General features: G+C 42.3%; 1 protein-coding gene across 1 annotated transcript; it reads left to right on the top strand.

Annotated features, from left to right (window-relative positions):
- The first annotated feature begins 1,567 nt into the window (after positions 1–1,567).
- On the top strand, positions 1,568–20,577 carry LOC139560009 (probable GH family 25 lysozyme 3). The gene is made up of 4 exons (XM_071376516.1): positions 1,568–1,621; positions 19,399–19,694; positions 19,953–20,099; positions 20,358–20,577. The coding sequence occupies exons 1-4, from the start codon at positions 1,568–1,570 to the stop codon at positions 20,575–20,577; spliced, it is 717 nt and encodes a 238-aa protein (XP_071232617.1).
- The last annotated feature ends 1,171 nt before the right edge of the window (positions 20,578–21,748 follow it).

The following is a 21,748-nucleotide window of genomic DNA, read 5'->3' as shown; positions in this document are numbered from 1 at the left end:
AGCTCAGTACATAGCCACAGAAAAACACAGCCATTTTCCCAGCAAAAGATAGTAGTCACAAAAAGCAGAAATAGAGATAAAATTAATCACTAACCTTTGATGATCTTCATCAGATGACACTCATAGGACATCATGTTACACAATACATTTATGTTTTGTTCGATAATGTGCATATTTATATCCACAAATCTCAGTTTACATTGGCGCCATGTTCAGAAATGCCTCCAAAATATCCGGAGAGCCACGTCAAATAACAGAAATACTCATCATAAACTTTGATGAAAGATACATGTTTTACATATAATTAAAGATACAATTGTTCTTAATGCAACCGCTGTGTCAGATTTCAAAAGAACTTTACGTAAAAAGCACACCATGCAAGAATCTGAGACGGCGCTCAAACATAACAACATTTCTCCGCCATGTTGGAGTCAACAGAAATACAAAATTACATCATAAATATTCCCTTACCTTTGATGATCTTCATCAGAATGCACTCCCAGGAATCCTAGTTCCACAATAAATCGTTGTTTTGTTCGATAATGTCCATTACTTATGTCTAAGTAGCTACTTTTGCTAGCATGTTTAGTGCACATGTCCAAACGCTCGCGCAAATGCAGGCGAACTCGGACGAAAACTTCTAAAAGTTATATAACAGGTCGAATAAACTGGTCAAACTAAGTAGAGAATCAATCTTCAGGATGTTGTTATCATATATATCCAATAACGTTCCAACCGGAGCATTCCTTCATGTCGGTAGAAGTTATGAAACGCAAGGCGATATCATGAGGAAAGCGCGTGACCAGGAACTGGCAATCTGCCAGACCACTGACTCATTCCCCTCCCATCCGGCCCCACAACACAGCATAAGCTTCATTCTACGTTCTACAGACTGTTGACATCTAGTGGAAGGCGTAGGAAGTGCAAACAGATCCATATCTTACAGGGAATTGAATCGGCGATGAGTTGAACATTGACCAGTCTCAGAATTCTCACTTCCCGTTTTGGATTTTTTCTCAGGTTTTTGCCTGCCATATGAGTTCTGTTATACTCACAGACATCATTCAAACAGTTTTAGAAACTTCAGAGTGTTTTATATCCAATAGTAATAATATGCATATATTAGCATCTGGGACAGAGTAGGAGGCAGTTCACTATGGGCACGCAATTCATCCAAAAGTGAAAATGCTGCCCCCTATCATAAAGAAGTTAACATGTACGCCAAGGGTAAGCAACTAGATTCAGCTGCGGGACGATCTTTGACGATCGTTGTCAGAGCGGATGGTCGGGAGCCGTAAGATAAATATAATAATTTGTACACTGCAAATTGACTTAGCCCAATAAAAGATTGTATTTGAAAATAACAATCATTTTATACCTTGATTACATTGAGACACAGTCAAATATCTATTATCATTCGTGGGAATACTTTCGAACAGATTTCCAAAAAAAACAAAAAAACATCTGAATTCCTGGTGATTCCACAGTCTTTTTTAAAAACAAAAACAGTATAAAAAAATACTAGAAACTTTGGGGGGGACCAAAACAAATCACCTGAGGGCCGGTTATGGCTCATGGGCCGCTAGTTGCCGACCCCTGCTGTAAGCAGTATATGGACAAGGTAAGACCAAGATTTTGTTTACCTGACTACTAACTTTGGGGGTGGCAGGTAGACTAGTGGTTAGAGCGTTGGACTATTAACTGAAAGGTTGCAAGATCGAATCCCTAAGCTGACAAGGTAAAAATCTGTAGTTCTGCCCTTGAACAAGGCAATTACTGTTCCTAGGCCATCATTGAAAATAAGAATTTATTTTTAGCTGACTTGCCTAGTTAAATAAAGGTAATAAAATATTATATCCCCAATATCCAAATCATCATTAAGTATTGAGCTACACAATACATTTTAGATTGATTAGGACATGAATTTTAGGCAAAAGATTTATCTATCTATGAGAAACATAAAAATATTCCCACCACTTAAAACGATTTGAAGAGGTAATAGCAGTTTCCATAATACAGGTTTGTATTATGTGGGAAGTTTGTGGGAAATTTGTGGGAAGTAGTGAGCGAGTGCACACTGTGGGTTAATTAAGGTCCTTTTCTGAAGATATCCCCAGAGGACCATACATTCTGTCCTCTTGCCTAAAACAGTTAAGGATTAACAGGTGTGAAAGATTTGCCTTGTTTCACAAGAGATAATGCTACTGTCTATGGTTATTGGGGAAACTGTTGGGCAGTTCATTTCCGGGGAGAAAGATCAATAAAGCACTAATAGAGATTGTGAGATGTTCTCCAGTCTGGACAAATGTCCCCAGTCTCTACACAGTACAAGGTGCAATGTGCAAAATAATATTCAACCTACAATAGTTTTTGTTACTACCTCTAGAGGGCATTACCTTCCAACAAACGTCTTGAGATTGTTTTGACAGAGTGCTATTACAGAAGCATGCATGCATGCAACCTTGTCAGTTTAACTAATGAAAGAAGTAATACTGTGAAAAGTAGTATCACTTCAACTGCTATCTTTATGTTGGTCATTACCTTGGTCTGGAAAATGTGTATTGTGATTGATCAATCACTTACACTGGCAATAATGATGGCAATCTTTCTGTTCTGTGTCTGTTCATTCATGATTTCAATTCATTAACTTATGCATCAATACAACCAACAGTATGAGTCAAAGTGACGTGGTGACAATGGATATTAAAATGGGTTTGCATCAATGGTATGGCATCGGTGCCAATAATGCCAGTGGCTAGAGTGAGTTTGCCCTCTGCTGGAGGGATATGCTACTTTCCTCTGTGGCGTTACCTGACACCTTAGTCTCCCAAGACATCCGGGTTGCCTCCCATCATTTTCAAATGTTTCCGCTTAACACATTTGTATGTAATAGAACGTCAGTTTGGCATAGAAGAACTAGCTCACTACCTTATCTGCGTGAATAAAATACAAAATAGTAGCTAGCAAGATGGAGATCAGAGGTTATTTTTAATGAGTGCATTTCACAAGTGGCTAGTTTGCATCAACTTCCTTCACTGAAAGCACTGTAAAAGGTTTTGCCTGCAAACTTTGGTTTTGAATCATGACATTCTGGCCTTGTGATTTGTTCGGAGAGTTGTCTGTCTAAGGAGGACTCACCCCATCATTTTTTTTCTTCCCCTTATCGAAGTTGCCAAAAAAGTCTGCAATTGAAACCAGACTCTAGTCACTTCTGTTGCCTAAGGTCGGGTTTTTGAAACTACCTGACAGCTTTTCTGGTTGTTAACAGGTGTTTTCACTACATGCTCGATGTTGCCCCTTTTTACATTTTAAGCCTTAAGACTACTTTCTCACATTTGATGATCTGTTCATTGAGACGCACAGGTAGATTACCTTAATTTGTTAACCATTTTTCTCTAGGATGGCAAACATGATACACAGAGTAGCAAATTTAGTTGAGAAACATAACACTTTCTAAACTTTCTAAAGACACCCAATGTACTTTTCTGCATAGTCATAGATAGAAGCATTATCTCAAGACCAATTTGCATAGAAAATAAATCATTAAGTGTGGTTGTGGATACCCAAGCCAGTCTTTCTCCTCTGAGAATAGTCTTTGTAATTTCGGAGCTAATGCAGATTTCTCTTCAATAAGGTTCATTAAGTCCCTGCTGTTATAAGACAGCTCTTTTTTTGACCATTTAATGAAAATGGAGCTCATTGCCAGGGATGTATAATGAAAGGATACAGCTTTAGTATTGAAAGTCAAATGGTAGTTTATACTGTAAGGGATTGGTAGAGGTAAAAAAAGGTCTTTGGATGGATTGGCCTTATATCCAGCGACAAAAAGTGTTTGTTGGTTCTCTCTCTCTTGCTCGCTCGTTCCCTTCCCTCTCTCTTTCTCTCTTCCCCTCGCTCTGTCTCTCTGTCTCTGTCTCTTTCTCTCTCGTGCTCTTCCTCGCACTTCCTCTATCTGTCCACCCCTTTTCTCTCTCTTTGATGTGGGTCATTGCAGACATGACAGTGACTGAGATTACAACACAGGTGTGTAAATCATGTTGAGTGAAGAGGAACCATCTGAAATCTGTCTTTGTAATAGAAGACTGGTACTAAAAAGCAAGGCCATTTGTCAATACTGCTATTTCAGTCATTCTACTATTTTCCCTACCCTCTTCCTCACCCAATCTACTATTAAAGTTGGATGGATCCATGGATGAATAGGCATTTAGTGTGTGTAGTTACTTTATGACCCAATCAAATTGTTCATGGAAAATGTTCATTGTATTTCAGCATGACAGTTGACATTGACTGTTGACATTTTACAAACGCTGGCAAGACCAAAATTGCAGCAGGCTTCGTGAACTTCCATTAAGATTGTTAATGGAAGGCTAAGCTCTGATTAACTGTTTAACAGTTGCTTGTTGGAGTTGTACCTCTTCTCTGACCTCTCTTCAGGGAGCAGAATGAATTCATGCTCATATTAATTGTGGCACTTTACATGTTTATCAACTCCCAAAGCACACACAAACTCGCAGGTCCCCTTGTTTTTGTGTTTTATGTTTACTGCAGCTTTGTCTCCCGTACTTTCTCTTCCAATTGGCCCATACCTCAGACCGGCAGTAACTCTCACACACAGGACCTGCTGAATCGTCAGCATCTATTTTTATGCCTGATGTGTCCCTCCCTGAGCGAGCCTACTTCATTTACCAACCCCCAAATGAATCTCGGATCCTTCGCTTTTGGAGGGAATTTACATCCGCTGGAAAGGTCAGACGGCATCATTTAAGTCTATTCAGAGACTCGCTGCCTCGATAGAATCACTGAAATTCATGTCAATGGAGTAGGACATTTTTCATAGCCTCCCTTGGTGTGGATCCCTGTCTGATACAGTTTTATAGTGTTTGCTCTGCCTGACACTTTGGAGGCGCGAGTCTAGACTTTGATGATTTGCATTGCCAGAGTGCTGCTATCGGAAAGTAGCAGGGAGAGAGGCAGGGGTTTTATTATCCTGGTAGAAAACTGGTGTGTCTAAGTCGCAGCTTCAAATAGTCAGCATTATAGAGATCTGTGTTAAGTTATGTAAAATAGTGTCATTGATCAAGTGTGTAAACAGTATATATTGTAAGTGATTCAAGAACAATGAATAGGTCCTAAATAAATTAACCAAATAATACATTAGCACATCCCTTTCCAAACAGTTGATCCGGTTAGTGTCACCTTCAAGGCCTTGTTATGTTTTAGTGAACGTTTCTCAAAGCTTTTTGACAATTGGTTGGTGTAAATGAGAGATTCTATTGCCTTTTTTTATTAGTGCAATTTGGAGCCACAGACTCGCTCACATTAATTTGTATGCAGACAGAATATGTTGTGCTCTGAGAGCTAGCTGGTAAAAATCCTTTGAAAAAGGTTTATGTATTCATCTACCGAACTTGGATGACTTTGAACACTGTGACTGTGAAAATCATACTGCTTACCCACAGCTAAATACTACCCCCTATAAACTGTGCAATTCAAACACGCTCACACGCATGCGCACAACACAGACGGTTTTGCACATTGTCAGATCAGAAGCCAATAGAGCATTGTTCAAAATAATGAAATCACAGGAGAGCATAGGGGCCGCCTTAGAATTCAGAGAGGACCATGACATTCAATGGCCGTCATTTGTCATTCACAAGTGCTGCGCTAAGGATAGGTGGTGCTACATGGATGACTTCCTCTCTGGCCATGCACCATGTTTATGAAATCTGTCCAGGTTTTGCAGTCTGAGCCAGTGGGGCCACCAAAAAGGTGATCATTCCCGTATTCTGGTCATGATCACCTCTTCCCTGGCCCATCCTTGTCTTATGGCATTCACACTCTGTTGCCTGTAAAATAACATCCTACCCCGGCCAAACCGTAACAACGCTGGGCCAGTTGTGCGCCGCCCTATGGGACTCCCAATCACGGACAGTTGTGATACAGCCTGGAATCAAACCAGGGTCTGTAGTGATACCTCTAGCACTGAGATGCAGTGTCTTAGACCGCTGCGCCACTCGGGAGCCCGGAATAAGAATTTGTTCTTAACTGACTTTCCTAGTTAAATAAAGGTAAAAATATATAAAAATAGTGATGCTGCTTGATTTGTAACAAACAGAATGTTGTTAGCAAGATGTTAATTATCATGTAAGACAATAAGTTATTTTCAGTATGATTGTTGCTATAAATGATATCCCATCCTCCTATCAATATCACAGCAAAAGTGCCCCTTTCCCAGCTCTCAGGAGAGACTGGCTTTGTCTGAGGAGCATACTGAAGACAGAGGCATGAATCCTTCATATCCACAGGGAAATATGCATGTGAAGGTTAAGGATGTGTGGCTGGCCTCTGGGGTGGACTATTGTCAGAGACAGAGCTAGTGATCTGACTCAAGTTCAAGGTCAGGTCTTTCTCATGGGAGGGTGATGGTATGAGGTTAGTCTGAGATGCTGCATACACACACACCATGTCTCTCTAGAGATCCTCCTCTCTCTCTATTCTCTCCTCGGTTTTATTCATTAGTATATTCATATTTCACATGAGCTTCAGCCCTAGTTGGCGTCCTATAGCGTGTGCCTGTATTTTATAGAGGTGATTAATATGTAAAACATGATTGAGATTTGTATTTATTATGGATCCCCATTAGCTGCTCCCAAAGCAGCAGCTACTCTTCCTGGGGTTCAGCAAACTTAAGGCAGTTTATACAATTTTAAAAACTTTACAATACATTCACAGATTTCACAACACACTGTGTGCCCTCAGGCCCCTACTCCACCACTACCACGGGTCGTTGTCCTGATGGAAGGTGAACCTTCAACCCGATCTGAAGTCTTGCGTGCTCTAGTCTCCCAGTCCCTGCCGCTGAAAAACATCCCCACAGCATGATGCTGCCACCACCATGCTTCACCGTAGGGATGGTGCCAGGTTTCCTCCAGACATGACGCTTGACATTCAGGCAAAAGTGTTCAATCTTGGTTTCATCAGACCAGAGGATCTGGTTTATCATGGTCTGGGAGTCTTTAGGTGCCTTTTGGCAAACTCCAAGCGGAATTTCATGTGCCTTTTACTGAGGAGTGGCTTCTGAGGAGTGGCTTTTACTGAGGAGTGGCCACTCTACCACAAAGGCCTGATTGGTAGAGTGTTGCAGAGATGGTTGTCCTTCTGGAAGTTTCTCCCATCTCCACAGAGGAACTCTGTCATAGTGACCATTGGGTTCTTGGTCACCTCCCTCACCAAGGCCCTTCTCCCCCGATTGCTCAGTTTCCTGGTGATCAGCTCTAGGAAGAGTCTTGGTAGTTCCAAACTTCTTCCATTTAAGAATGATGGAGGCCACTGTGTTCTTGGGGACCTTCAATGCTGCAGAAATGTTTTGGTACCCTTCCCCAGATCTGTGTCTTGACACAATCCTGTTTCGGAACTCTATGGACAATTCCTTCGACCTCATGCCTTGGTTTTTGATCTGAGATGCACTGTCAACTGTGGGACCTTACATAGACAGGTGTGTGTCTTTCCAAATCATGTCCAATCAATTGAATTTACCACAGGTGGACTCCAATCAAGATGTAGAAACACCTCAATGATGATCAATGGAAACAGGATGCACCTGAGCTCAATTTCGAGTCTCATAGCAAAGGGTCTAAATACTTATGTAAAGTAAAAGTGTTTTCATAAATTTGCAAAAATGTCTAAAAACCTGCATAGCTGACCTAAGTTGTAAATATAGAAAAAAAGAGTTGCTTGGTAATGTGTATGTATCTTTAAAACCATTACTGTCCATGTTATCAGTAAGGGTACAGATTCCACATTTGGACCATTGAGCGGAGTGAAAAAGGCCTCCCTCAAAGGCCTTATTGTGAAATATTGGAGTATGGGCATGCCATTTTGATTCTGGTTACATTGTTTTTCAATTTGAGCCAAATATACATTTTGTGACGAATAATAGGATCAGAGCGTAGTTTACATTGTTTAAATGATATATCAGTGAAGACTACCTCTTCTAGGGCAATAGGAGACACCATATTTCTCTCTTTACTCAGCCAGGGGCAGAAGAATCATGTCTAAACCATTTTAGGATGTGGCAAAATGCTAGTGCCTGGAAATACAATTAACATTTTCTCCCACGTCTTTCTCTCTTTGCGAACGTGTTAATTTTATCCGGGATTGTTTACCTTGCCATATAAACCGCACTATGAATTTTATCCCAGTAGCCAGAATGGGGAGCCATGGGAAGCATTGAACTACAGAAATGAATATGTAGTTACCAATATAATTAGAGCAGCAAACATATATGTGTAACGGCAGCCTTCCTCCTCTTTGTCTGAAGAGGAGGTGTAGCAGGGATCGGACCAAGATGCAGCGTAGCTCGTGTTCAACATGTTTTTAATAAACAAGAAGAAACTGTGAACACTTACAAATAACAAACGTGGCAAACCGAAACAGCCCTATCTAGTGCAGAGAAAACACAGAGACAGGAAACAACCACACACAAAACAAGCCACCTATATATGATTCCCAATCAGAGACAACACAAAACATCTGCCTCTGATTGAGAACCATATTAGGCCAAACATAGAAACAGAAAAACTAGACACACAACATAGAATGCCCACCCAGCTCACGTCCTGACCAACACTAAAACAAGCACAACACACAAGAACTATGGTCAGAACGTGACAATATGTGACCCACCACCAGGATTCAGTCCTATGTACTGTAGCAAAACTTAACATTTAGTTTTTTATGTTGAATAAAAGTAGAGACTCCAAGCTAGAAAATGGTATATCATACACTGCAGTTGAGGAATTATGAGGAAATAATTCTGCTTTGAAAGTTGATCAACTTTCAAAAAACACACTTTTCATAAAATGGCCTGTGAATGTTTTGGTACAACTACTGGAGAAGTCGTCTTTTTCTACACTCATTCAGCATCGTTCACAACCTCTTAAGCCTTAACCCCAACCATGTCTTTAAGGATTCATAGTATAGTAAACAACCAAAGATTTCAAGACTAAAAGTGTTGAAAGTAGTAGCAAAAAGTAGTAGTAAAAATGAACTTGGCCTATATCCTAATCTGACTTTGGTGCAGGTCATGTTGTTATTTGTCACATGCACAGGATACAGAAGGTGTAAACGGTACAATGAAATTGTTACTTGCATAGTGGAGCTACATGGCAGACCAATCCAAACTCATCTCTCGGCATGTCCAGCCCATCCATTATTTCAGCCAATCATGGCTAGCGGGAAGGTTCCTGTATTTTTCTGTGGCTAACACAACCAGGCTCGGTATTTAACAATTTTATTCGTATTTACAAATGACATACACATTTGTTATTAATGCACATGAAAGTGCACATGTTCCAGAAGGCAAAAAACATATTTTGATTAAAATACAAAAACATTCAAATGCCTCTCAATGATGTAATGACGTGCAACATACTCTTATTTTCTTGAAACAGGTCACATATATTAATTTTGACAATAGATATTCTGCCAGTTAAAGCAACTGGGATATTATTCCATCTACTCATGTCAGATTGAATTGATTTGAGCATTCTCTTAAAGTTTCTGGCAATGGAAGGAAGGAAATATATCTACTCCCAAATATTTAAAATGGGAAAAGGTTAGATTAATTTAATAACCTCAGATGAAGCTGAATTTATCGATTATGGTCAATGGGTACAGATTCCACATTTGGACCATTGGGGCCAATACGTTGTCTAGATATAGTAAAATATAAACTGCATATAATGAGATGAAGTAGGGCTGACCACATTTTAGTCGACTGGTCGATTGTTTGGTGGATCTCATCTCTTTGTAGATCGTCCTCTGTTTCAGCAGTTCGGTTCTCCGATCTGGGTAGATGCTGATCCTCTTCTTCACATAAGTCAGAGCCCCCGATTCTGCTGCGAGGCAAACAATTTGCTGTTTGACTTCAAAACTGTGTATTCGTACGATCATACACCGAGATCCGTTGCGGAGAGGACCTGTGCGGTGCGCAATGTTTATCAGTGACATGGGACACAGCTTCTCCTGCCCAAATAGTTCATAGAAAAGATTGCTCATGAAGGAAGTTGGGTTGACCGTTTCCACACCAGTTTCAAGTTCTCTGACCAGCATATCTTTTTTATTTTTTAGGAGATTGATTTCCCCTTCTAGCTTAGTCCGTGCTGTTTCCAGGTCATGGAGTCGCCCCTCTGTCATATTGGCCGCTGTTTCCAAACGTTAGAAGTGACCATTGCAAGATATTCATTTATCGGTTTTAATTGCAAGTTGAGGGAAGAAGTAATTTTCTCACAAACAATTTCTCGGCTAAAGGTGGCCAAGTCTTTCTGTTGGTGGGTGTTGTGCCGCCATGTTCCCACAGGTGAATTGTGAATGGAGAGAATATGCCAGCTGCTGGAGTGAAATAGTCCTGCTATTGTTCCTTGTCATACAGTGAACGTCCCACACATTAATGTGATGTTATATGTTGACAAATATTTTAAAATAAGTGTTGAGTGTTAACGTTGAGACTGGTGTTTTGCAGGTACTATTTAATGAACCTGCCAGTTGAGGACTTGTGAGGCGTCTGTTTCTCAAACTAGACACTCTAATGTACTTGTCCTCTTGCTCAGTTGTGCTCCGGGGCCTCCCACTCCTCTTTCTATTCTGTTTAGAGCCAGTTTGCGCTGTTCTGTGAAGGGAGTAATACACAGTGTTGTACGAGATCTTCAGTTTCTTGGCAATTTCTTGCATGGAATAGCCTTCATTTCTCAGAACAAGAATAGACTGACGAGTTTCAGATGAAAGCCATTTTCTTTCTGGCCATTTTGAGCCTGTAATTGAATCCACAAATGCTGATGCTCCAGATACTCAACTAGTCTAAAGAAGGCCAGTTTTATTGCTTCTTTAATCAAAACAACAGTTTTCAGCTGTGCTAACATAATTGCGAAAGGGGTTTCTAATGATCAATTAGCCTTTTAAAATGATAAACTTGGATTAGCTAACACAACATGCCATTGGAACACAGGAGTGATGGTTGCTGATAATGGGCCTCTGTACGCATATGTAGATAATCCATAAAGAATCTGCCGTTTCCAGCTACAATAGTCATTTACAACAATAACAATGTCTACACTGTATTTCTGATCAATTTGATGTTATTTTAATGGACAACAAAATAGCTTTTCTTTCAAAAACAAGGACATTTCTCATGACCCCAAACTTTTGAACGGTAGTGTATATGACGATTACTTGTTATTTCCAAATGTTATCATTCAACCAATATAATAACAAAACATATAAAAGAGCCATACTGTCACGTTCTGACCTTAGTTCCTTTTTTATGTATTTGTGTTAGGTTGGTCAGGGCGTGAGTTGGGGTTAGTAGTCTATGTTCTTTTTTCTATGTTATTGTATTTCTGTGTTTGGCCTGGTATGGTTCTCAATCAGAGGCAGCTGTCGATCATTGTCTCTGATTGAGAATCATACTTAGGTAGCCTGTTTTCCCCATTTTGGTTGTGGGTGTTTATCTTCTGTTTTAATGTCTGTTCACCTTGCAGAACTGTTTTGTTTTCTCCTCGTTGTTTTTTTTGTGTACTGTTCAGTTTCAATTAAATTATGACGAACACTTACCACGCAGCATTTTGGTCCTCTTCTCCTTCACCAGACGAGAATCGTTACACATACGTGGTTTAAAAAGGTCGGCATAATTTCTAAGAATATATTTGACATTCTGTGATGTTTGACATTCTATTGAATACCTGAATTCCCACCACAATGTCTGGATTCCATTGATTTTCTGTCTCTTATTAACGATCGTTTATGTGCAATATTAAAGTAAATATTTGATGTTTTTTTTTTTAATTCAAGAAGAGTTGAGTATCGTACGCCATTGTGCAGCTGTTACCTTTATCAGAACTGTAATTTTGACCTTTTAGCAATTTTGATGAGCTTTGTTGCAGTAACCCAGGAGACTCTGCAGAGGGACTGCTTTCAGCTGCTATGATGAATCCCAAATATGAACGGAAGAAGGTGACGTAAGTAATAAGAATACAGATGTCTTGTGATGTCATATAGATGTAAATCATAGGCTGTAAAATCTAATTTATTTATAAAGCCCTTCTTACATCAGTGCTGTACAGAAACCCAGCCTAAAACTCCAAACAGCAAGCAATGCAGGTGTAGAAGCACGGTGGCTAGGAAAAACTCCCTAGAAAGGCCAGAAAGGCCAGAAACCTAAAGAGGAACCAGGCTATGAGGGGTGGCCAGTCCTCTTCTGGCTGTGCCGGGTGGAGATTATAACAGAACATGGTCAAGATGTTCAAATGTTCATAGATGCCCAGCAGGGTCAAATGATAATAATCACTGAGGTAGTAAATGTCAGTTGGCTTTTCATAGCCGATCATTCAGAGTATCTCCAAAGCTCCTGCAGTCTCTAGGGAGTTGAAAACAGCAGGTCTGGGACAGGTAGCACGTCCGGTGAACAGGTCAGGGTTGCATAGCCGCAGGCAGAAGAGTTGAAACTGGAGCAGCAGCACGACCAGGTGGACTGGGGACAGCAAGGAGTCATCAGGCCAGGTAGTCCTGAGGCATGGTCCTAGGGCTCAGGTCCTCCAAGAGAGAAAAAGGAAGAAAGAGAGAAAGAAAGAATGAAAAAAAGAGAGAGAGAATTAGAGAGGTCATACTTAAATTCACACAGGACACCGGATAAGACAGGAGAAATACTCCAAATATAACAGACTGACCCTAGCCCCCCGACACAAACTATTGCAGCATAAGTACTGGAGGCTGAGATAGGAGGGGTCGGGAGACACTGTGGCCCTGTTCGACGATACCCCCGGACAGGGCCAAACACGCAGGATATAACCCCACCCAGTTTGCCAAAGCACAGTCCCCACTGGATATCTCCAACCACCAACTTACCATCCTGAGACAAGGCAGAGTATAGCCCATGAAGATCTCCCCTACGGCACAACCCAAGGGGGGGCGCCAACCCAGACAGGAAGATCACGTCAATGACTCAACCCACTTAAGTGACGCACCCCTCCAAGGGATGGCATGGAAGAGCACGAGCAAGCCAGTGACTCAGCCCCCATAAAGTTATGGGGGCTGAGTCAAGTAAGGTTAGAGGCTGAGTCTAATAAGGTTAGAGGCAGAGAATCCCAGTGGAGAGAGGGGAACCGGCCAGGCAGAGACAGCAAGGGCGGTTCGTTGCTCCAGTGCCTTTCCGTTTACCTTCACACTCCTGGGCCAGACTACACTCAATCATAGGACCTACTGAAGAGATGAGTCTTCAATAAAGACTTAAAGATTGAAATCTCTCACATGGATAGGCAGACCATTCCATAAAAATGGAGCACTATGGGAGAAAGCCCTGCCTCCAGCTGCTTGCTTAGAAATTCTAGGGACAATAAGGAGGCCTGCTTCTTGTGACCGTAGCGTACGTGTAGGTATGTACGGCAGGACCAAATCGGAAAGATAGGTAGGAGCAAGCCCATGTAGTGCTTTGTAGGTTAGCAATAAAACCTTAAAATCAGCCCTTGCCTTAACAGGAAGCCAGGGTAGAGAGGCTAGCACTGGTGTAATATGTTCAAATTTTTGGGTTCTTGTCAAGATTCTAGCAGCCGTTTTTAGTACTAACTGAAGTTTATTTAGTGCTTTATCCGGGTAGCTGGAAAGTAGAGCATTGCTGTAGTCTAACCTAGAAGTGAAAAAAGCATAGATAAATTTTTCTGCATCATTTTTGGACAGAAAGTTTCAGATTTTGACAATGTTACGTAGATGGGGAAAAAGCTGTCCTTGAAACAGTCTTGATATGTTCATCAAAAGAGAGATCAGGGTCCAGAGTAACGCCGAGGTCCTTCATAGTTTTATTTGAGACGACTGTAGAACCATCAAGATTAATTGTCAGATTCAACAGAAGATCTCTTTGTTTCTTGGGACCTAGAACTAGCATCTCTATTTTGTCCGAGTTTAAAAGTAAAACATTTGCCACCATCCACTTCCTTATGACTGAAACACAGGCTTTCAGGTAGGGCAATTTTGGGGCTTCACCATGTTTCATCGAAATGTACAACTGTGTGTCGTTCGCATAGCAGTGAAAGTTAACATTATGTTTCCGAATGACATCACCAAGAGGTAAAATATATAGTGAAAACAATAGTGGTCCTAAAACGGAGCCTTGAGGAACACCGAAATGTACAGTTGATTTGTCAGAGGACAAACCATCCACAGAGACAAACTGATATCTTTCCGACAGATAAGATCTAAACCAGGCCAGAACTTTTCCGTGTAGACCAATTTGGGTTTCCAATCTCTCCAAAATAATGTGTTGATCGATGGTATCAAAAGCAGCACTAAGGTATAGGAGCACGAGGACAGATGCAGAGCCTTGGTCTGACGCCATTAAAAGGTCATTTACCACCTTCACAAGTGCAGTCTCAGTGCTATGATGGGGTCTAAAACCAGACTGAAGCGTGAGAGGAATGGGAGATTCGATATAGGCTGATAGTTTTTTATATTTTCTGGGTCAAGGTTTGGCTTTTTCAAGAGAGGCTTTATTACTGCCACTTTTAGTGAGTTTGGTACACATCTGGTGGATAGGGAACTGTTTATTATGTTCAACATAGGAGAGCCAAGCACAGGAAGCAGCTCTTTCAGTAGATGAGTTGGAATAGGGTCCAGTATGCAGCTTGAAGGTTTAGAGGCCATGATTATTTTCACCAATGTGTCAAGAGGGGGCAGTGTTCGGAAGTTCGGATAAATGACGTGCCCAAAGGTAACTGCCTTTTACTCAGGCCCAGAAGGATATGGATATGCATATAATAGGTAGCATTGGATAGAAAACACTCTGAAGTTTCTAAAACTGTTAAAATAATGTCTGTGAGTATAACAGAACTGATATTGCAGGTGAAAACCCGAGGAAAATCCATCCAGAATTTATTTTTTTGAGGTCGCTGTCCATTTCAACACTTGTCTATGGGATATACAAATAAATAGCTCCCAGATTGCAGTTCCTATGGCTTCCACTAGATGTCAACAGTCTTTAGAAAGGGTTTCAGGCTTGTTTTTTGAAAAATGAATTAGTAGTGGTAGTTTTTCAAGGTGGCTCTCATTTTGACTGTAGTCTTGTGGCGCACGTGGATGAGGGCGCGCATCTCGTTATTAATCTCCGGTATTGAACATACTAGATTCCGTCTTAAATGTAATTGTTTATTTACATATTAGGGTACCTGAGGATTGATTAGAAACATTGTTTGACTTGTTTATTGGTAACTTTTGGGATTCCTTTGTATGCATGTGGAACGGGTGGATTACTGAATCAAACGGCAACTAAACGGACTATTTTGGGATATAAAGGAGGACTTTATCGAACAAAACAACCATTTGTTGTGTAGCTGGGACCCTTGGGATTGCAAACAGAGGAAGATCTTCAAAGGTAAGTGATTTATTTTATCGCTATTTCTGACTTTTGTGATGCTTCTGCTGATTTGTTTTTAATGCTTTTGGGAAATGTTTTTAATGCTTTTGTATGCGGGGCGCTGTCCTTAGATAATCACATGGTATGCTTTCGCCGTAAAGCCTTTTTGAAATCTGACAACACGGTTGGATTAACAAGAAGTTAAGTTTTTAAATGATGTAGGACCCTTATATGTTCATGAATGTTTTAATATTACAATTTTGTAATTTGAATTTGGCACGCTCCAGTTTCACCGGATGTTGTCGATTTTGATTCCGTTAATGGGATCCGTGCACTAAGAGGTTTTTTAAAAACTTGAGTATCTCCCTTGATCCTAGGTCCTGGCAGAGTTGTACAGAAGCTCAGGACAACTGAGCTTTGGAGGAATATGCAGATTTAAAGAGGAGTCTAATTTGCTTTCTAATGATCATGATCTTTTCCTCAAAGAAGTTAATGAATTTATCACTGCTGAAGTGAAAGCCATCCTCTCTAGGGGAATGCTGCTTTGAGTTAGCTTTGCGACAGTATCAAAAATAAATTTTGACTTGTTCTTATTTTCCTCAATTAAGTTGGAAAAATAGGATGATCGAGCAGCAGTGAGGGCTCTTCGATACTGCACGGTACTGTCTTTCCATGCTAGTCGGAAGACTTCCAGTATGGTGTAGTGCCATTTCCGTTCCAATTTTCTGGAAGCTTGCTTCAGAGCTCGGGTATTTTCTGTATACCAGGGAGCTAGTTTCTTATGAAAAATGTTTTTTGTTTTTAGGGGTGAGACTACATCTAGGGTATTGCGCAAGGTTAAATTGAGTTCCTCAGTTTGGTGGTCAACTGATTTTTGTACTCTGACGTCCTTGGGTAGGTGGAGGGAGTTTGGAAGGGCATCAAGGATTCTTTGGGTTGTCTGAGAATTTATAGCATGGCTTTAGATAATCCTTCATTGGGGTCTGAGCAGATTATGTGTTGCGATTGCAAACGTAATAAAATGGTGGTCTGATATTCCAGGATTATGAGGAAAACATTAAGATCCACAACATTTATTCCACGGGACAAAACTAGGTCCAGAGTATGACTGTGGCAGTGAGTAGGTCCGGAGACATGTTGGACAAAACCCACGGAGTCGATGATGGCTCTGAAAGCCTTTTGGAGTGGGTCTGTGGACTTTTCCATGTGAATATTAAAGTCAACAAAAATTTGAATATTATCTGCCATGAGTACAAGGTCCGATAGGAATTCAGGGAACTCAGTGAGGAACGCTGTACATGGCCCAGGAGGCCTGTAAACAGTAGCTATAAAAAGTGATTGAGTAGGCTGCATAGATTTCATGACTAGAAGCTCAAAAGACGAAAACATAATTTTTTTTTGTAAATTGAAATTTGCTATCGTAAATGTTAGCAACACCTCCACTTTTGCGGGATGCGCGGGGGATATGGTCACTAGTGTAACCAGGAGGTGAGGCCTCATTTAACAAAGTAAATTAATCAGGTTTAAGCCATGTTTCAGTCAGGCCAATCACATCAAGATTATGATCAGTGATTAGTTCATTGACTGTAACTGCCTTGGAAGTGAGGGATCTAACATTAAGTAGCCCTATTTTGAGATGTGAGATATCACAATCTCTTTCAATAATGGCAGGAATGGAGGAGGTCTTTATTCCAGTGAGATTGCTAAAGCGAACACCGCCATGTTTAGTTTTGCCCAACCTAGATCGAGGCACAGACACGGTCTCAATGGGGATAGCTGAGCTGAGCTAAAAAACATTAACAAAGCCATCAATGACATCACCCCATTGTTTCCTATGTGAAGTCTCAGTGCATTTGAAGATCAAGAAGGGTTTTAGCGTGTCACCATATTGCTATATGGAGGAGTTTTTAAGACATTGCATGTGCAGTTTGAGCTAATCTAGGAAGTTACGTTGCAGGCTAGCTCAGTGCTGCCCCCTCTCACTGAGTATCTTAAGTTAAAGTCCGACCAGGGTAATACAGGCTTCCATTAGCAACTAAATTATCCTTATCGTCTGTGTGATTTTAAAGTAATCGGTTCAAGGACATACATCTGGTGAAATAGAAGCACCTATTGGTACCATGATTGTCTTCATAATGATTTTTTATATCCACGAATATTGATAGATCACCATACTCCCATTGACTATAATGGGGGATCTTGCTTTCTGAAAACTTGCCTGCAGATCATGGTGGAGAGTGCAGGCTGAAATCAGGGCCGAAAATATGTAAGTCCCTTTAATCATAATCAGTTGCATGTTCAGAACTAAAACCCATGAAGTGACATACAACACAGATGCCTCGACTGGCCACTTGTAAAATCAGGCATGTGTTATGATGTAATCATTACGTAAGAGTTAGAAAGAGTCTGAAAGTTTGAAAGAGTCTACTTTCAAACTTGACTGCACTATTATATATGAGTATTAAACATTTTCACAGATGCCTGTCAGCTCACCCTGGACCCAAACACCACCAACCCAAACCTGTTAATGTCTGAGGGGAACAGGAAGGTGACATGGGTGGCAGAGGAGGAGCATTATGAAGACCATCAAGACAGATTTGACTATCATCCCCAAGTTCCCTGCAGAGAAAGCTTATCTAGGTCTCGCTTTTACCAGGAGGTAGAGTGGCATAGTGGTAACACTGTCACTGGTGTAGCGTACAAAGGCATGAGTAGGAGGAGTGAGGGGTGGGACAGTAGGGTTGAGTTAATAGGATGTCCTGGAGTTTGTACTGCTCTGATAATGGTTACTTTTACCATGCTGATCTCCCCAGAAGCCCCATCCCTGGCTGTAACTGACAATTAACCTGTCAGTCTGTTGTTGTTTTTGTTTGAATTGTTTACGTGTTCGCTATGCGGGGGAAATGGTGAGACAAGCGGAACTACGTGGCTAAGAACTGTTGTAATAGGGATGTTTGAGAGTTTGAGAGTCCTACGGACCCTGATCAAAAGTAGTGAACTACATAGAGAATAGGGTGTCATTTTGGACACATGCTCCGTGTGACCACAAGGTGTCCTCACTCCCTCACAGAAACAGCCAGATTTACAGTTGAATTTTAATGGCTTTAGTGCAATTGTGGTACATTTTCACAACGCTTTGTACAGATCTCAAAACCAATCATCAAAAAGGAAGTTGTTTCCAAACTCTAAGCATATTTTCGATTGACTAAGATTATGTATGTCAACTCTTAGAAATTTATATTTTAACTTTTTGAAAATACTCATATTAGTCGATCAAAATTTAAAAAATATATCAAAATTGATAAGTAGATGCAAAATGTTTATTTTAACCTGTGGTGCCAGGCCTTAATCCTAATGCTCAGCAGAGGTAACTCTGGGTCTTCCATTCCTGTGGCGGTCCTCATGAGAGCCAGTTTAATCATAGCGCTTGTTTTTGCGACTGCACTTGAAGAAATGTTCAAAGTTCTTACAATTTTCCATATTGACTGACCTTCATGTCTTAAAGTAATGATGGACTGTCGTTTTTCTTTGCTTATTTGAGCTGTTCTTGCCATAATATGGACTTGTTTTTTTACCAAATAGGGCTATCTTTTGTGTTATTTCATAGTTTTGATGTCTTCACTATTATTCTACAATGTAGAAAATAGTAAAAATAAAGAAAAATCCTTGAATGAGTAGGTGTTCTAAAACGTTTTACTGGTAGTGTATGTTCCCACAATCACACCATGAGTAGTTAATCATGAAACATACAACTCTGCCTTTCTTTTTCCCGGAGAGTTCTTTACTCCTTTTCACACAATGTGTGGAAAAACCAGCTGGCTGTATGGATGGGGACAGTATATCCGGAGAGAGACATGATTCCAAGAGAGACATGATTCCCTCGTCAGGGTGTGACGAGGGTGGTATGGGTGCTTCCATGGCAAGAAGCCTCCAGTGAGAAGTCATGGCACGAAGCCTCCAACAAAGGCCGTCAGTCCGGAGCCTCCAGCAACGCCCTCCAGTCCGGAGCCTCCAGAGACATTCACCAGTCTGGAGCCTCCAGCGATGCCCTCCAGTACGGAGCCTCAAGCGACGCCCTCCAGACCGGAACCTCCAGCGACGCCCTCCAGTCCGGAGCCTCCAGATACGTTCTCCAGTCCGGAGCCTCCAGCGACGCCCTCCAGTCCGAAGCCTCCAGAGACGTTCTCCAGTCCGGAGCCTCCAGCGACGCCCTCCAGTACGGAGCCTTCAGCGTCGCCCTCCAGTACGGAGCCTCCAGCGACGCCCTCCAGACCGGAGCCTCCAGCGACGCCCTCCAGTCCGGAGCCTCCAGCGATGCCCTCCAGTCCGGAGCCTCCAGCGACGCCCTCCAGTCCGGAGCCTCCAGATACGTTCTCCAGTCCGGAGCCTCCAGCGACGCCCTCCAGTCCGGAGCCTCCAGCGACGCCCTCCAGTCCGGAGCCTCCAGAGACGTTCTCCAGTCCGGAGCCTCCAGCGACGCCCTCCAGTCCGGAGCCTCCAGCGACGCCCTCCAGTCCGGAGCCTCCAGCGTCGCCCTTCAGTCCGGAGCCTCCAGCGACGCCCTCCAGTCCGGAGCCTCCAGAGACGTTCTCCAGTCCGGAGCCTCCAGCGACGCCCTCCAGTACGGAGCCTTCAGCGTCGCCCTTCAGTCCGGAGCCTCCAGCGACGCCCTTCAGTCCGGAGCCTCCAGCGTCGCCCTTCAGTCCGGAGCCTCCAGCATCGCCATTCAGTCCGGAGCCTCCAGCGACGATCCCCAGTCCGGAGCCTCCAGCGACGATCCCCATTCCGGAGCCTCCAGCGACGATCCCCAGTCCGGAGCCTCCAGCGACGATCCCCAGTCCGGAGCCTCCAGCGACGATCCCCAGTGCGGAGCCTCCAGCGACGATCCCCAGTTCGGAGCTTCCAGCGACGATCCACAGTCCGGGGCCTCCAGCGACGATCCACAGTCCGGGGCCTCCAGCGACGATCCACAGTCCGGGGCCTCCAGCGACGATCCACAGTCCGGGGCCTCCAGCGACGATCCACAGTCCAGGGCCTCCAGTGAAGGTCCCCAGTCCGGGGTCTCCAGCAACGGTCCCCAGTCCAGAACATCCGGCGTTAATCCACGCGGCGAGGATCCTCAGTCCAGAGCCTCCGACGATGATCCACGGGTCTGTGCTACAAGAGCGGAATCAGTGTAAAGAAGGGGGGCGGCGTCCAGAACCGGAGCCGCCACCGAGGTTAGATGCCCACCCAGACCCTCCCATATATGGTTAGGTTTGCGGCCGTCCGCACCTTTGGGGGGGTACTGTCACGCCCTGACCTTAGTTATCTATGTTTTCTTTATTATTTTGGTTAGGTCAGGGTGTGACGAGGGTGGTATGGGTGTTTTTTGTCTTGTCTAGGGGTTTTTGTATATCTATGGGGTTTTGGTATTGTCTAGGTAAATGTAGGTCTATGGTGGCCTGAATTGGTTCCCAATCAGAGACAGCTGTTTATCGTTGTCTCTGATTGGATCCTATTTAGGTTGCCATTTCCATTTTGGTTTTGTGGGTTATTGTCTATGTGAAGTTGCATGTCTGCACTCGTTGTATATAGCGTTCACGTTCGTTTTGTTATTTTGTTTAGTTTGTTCAGTGTTATTTCTTTATTAAAAGAAGTATGTATTCACATCACGCTGCACCTTGGTCTCCTCACTATGACGAACGTGACAACGCCTCCTGAGTCGGACTAGAAGTCCATTCCGACTACCTCTTCTCCGGTGTCTTGGAGCAGGGTCTGGGATAAGTTCAATTGCACTGGGGGGTTACGAACAAAGGATCCAATTTGGGAAAGTTGTATTTCTGGTCGTAATGCTGGTTACCGTCGTAATGCTTGTTACCGTCGTTCTGATATCCAAAAGTTATTTCCGGCTGTATGTAATAACACAAAAAAACGTACTGGGATAATAATGTAAGAAATAACACACACAAAAACAAAATACTGCGAAGTTGCTCAGGAACTAGAAGCAGAGCTGCCATGTCTGTCGGTGCCATCTTATGTTAAAGAGTTTAATGACTGTGAGAACTGAGGATGGATCAACAACATTGTAGTTACTGCGCAATACTAACCTAAATGACAGAGTGAAAAGAAGGAAGCCTGTACAGAATAAAAAATACTCCAAAACATGCATCCTGTTTGCAATAAGGCGCTAAAATAAAACTGAAAAAAATGTGCCAAAGAAATGAACTTTATATCCTGAATACAAAGCGCTATGTTTGGGGCAAATTCAACACAACAAATCACTGAGTACCATTCTTAATATTTTCAAGCATGGTGGTGACTGCGTCATGTTATGGGTATGCTTGTCATTGGCAAGGACTATGGAGTTTT

The sequence above is a fragment of the Salvelinus alpinus genome, chromosome 30 (assembly GCF_045679555.1).
Source record: "Salvelinus alpinus chromosome 30, SLU_Salpinus.1, whole genome shotgun sequence".
Lineage (NCBI taxonomy): Eukaryota > Metazoa > Chordata > Actinopteri > Salmoniformes > Salmonidae > Salvelinus > Salvelinus alpinus.
The sequence above is the reverse complement of the archived record's forward strand: the minus strand, read 5'-3'. Positions and strand labels throughout refer to the sequence as shown.

Coding starts and splice junctions, on each gene's coding strand:
- LOC139560009 (XM_071376516.1), top strand. CDS start 1,568: ATGGCTCATGGGCCGCTAGTTGCCGACCCCTGCTGTAAGCAGTATATG. Junction 1,622..19,398: donor GTAAGCAGTATATGGACAAG/GTAAGACCAAGA, acceptor AACGCCCTCCAG/TCCGGAGCCTCCAGAGACAT. Junction 19,695..19,952: donor GCCTCCAGCGACGCCCTCCA/GTCCGGAGCCTC, acceptor CGGAGCCTCCAG/CGACGCCCTCCAGTCCGGAG.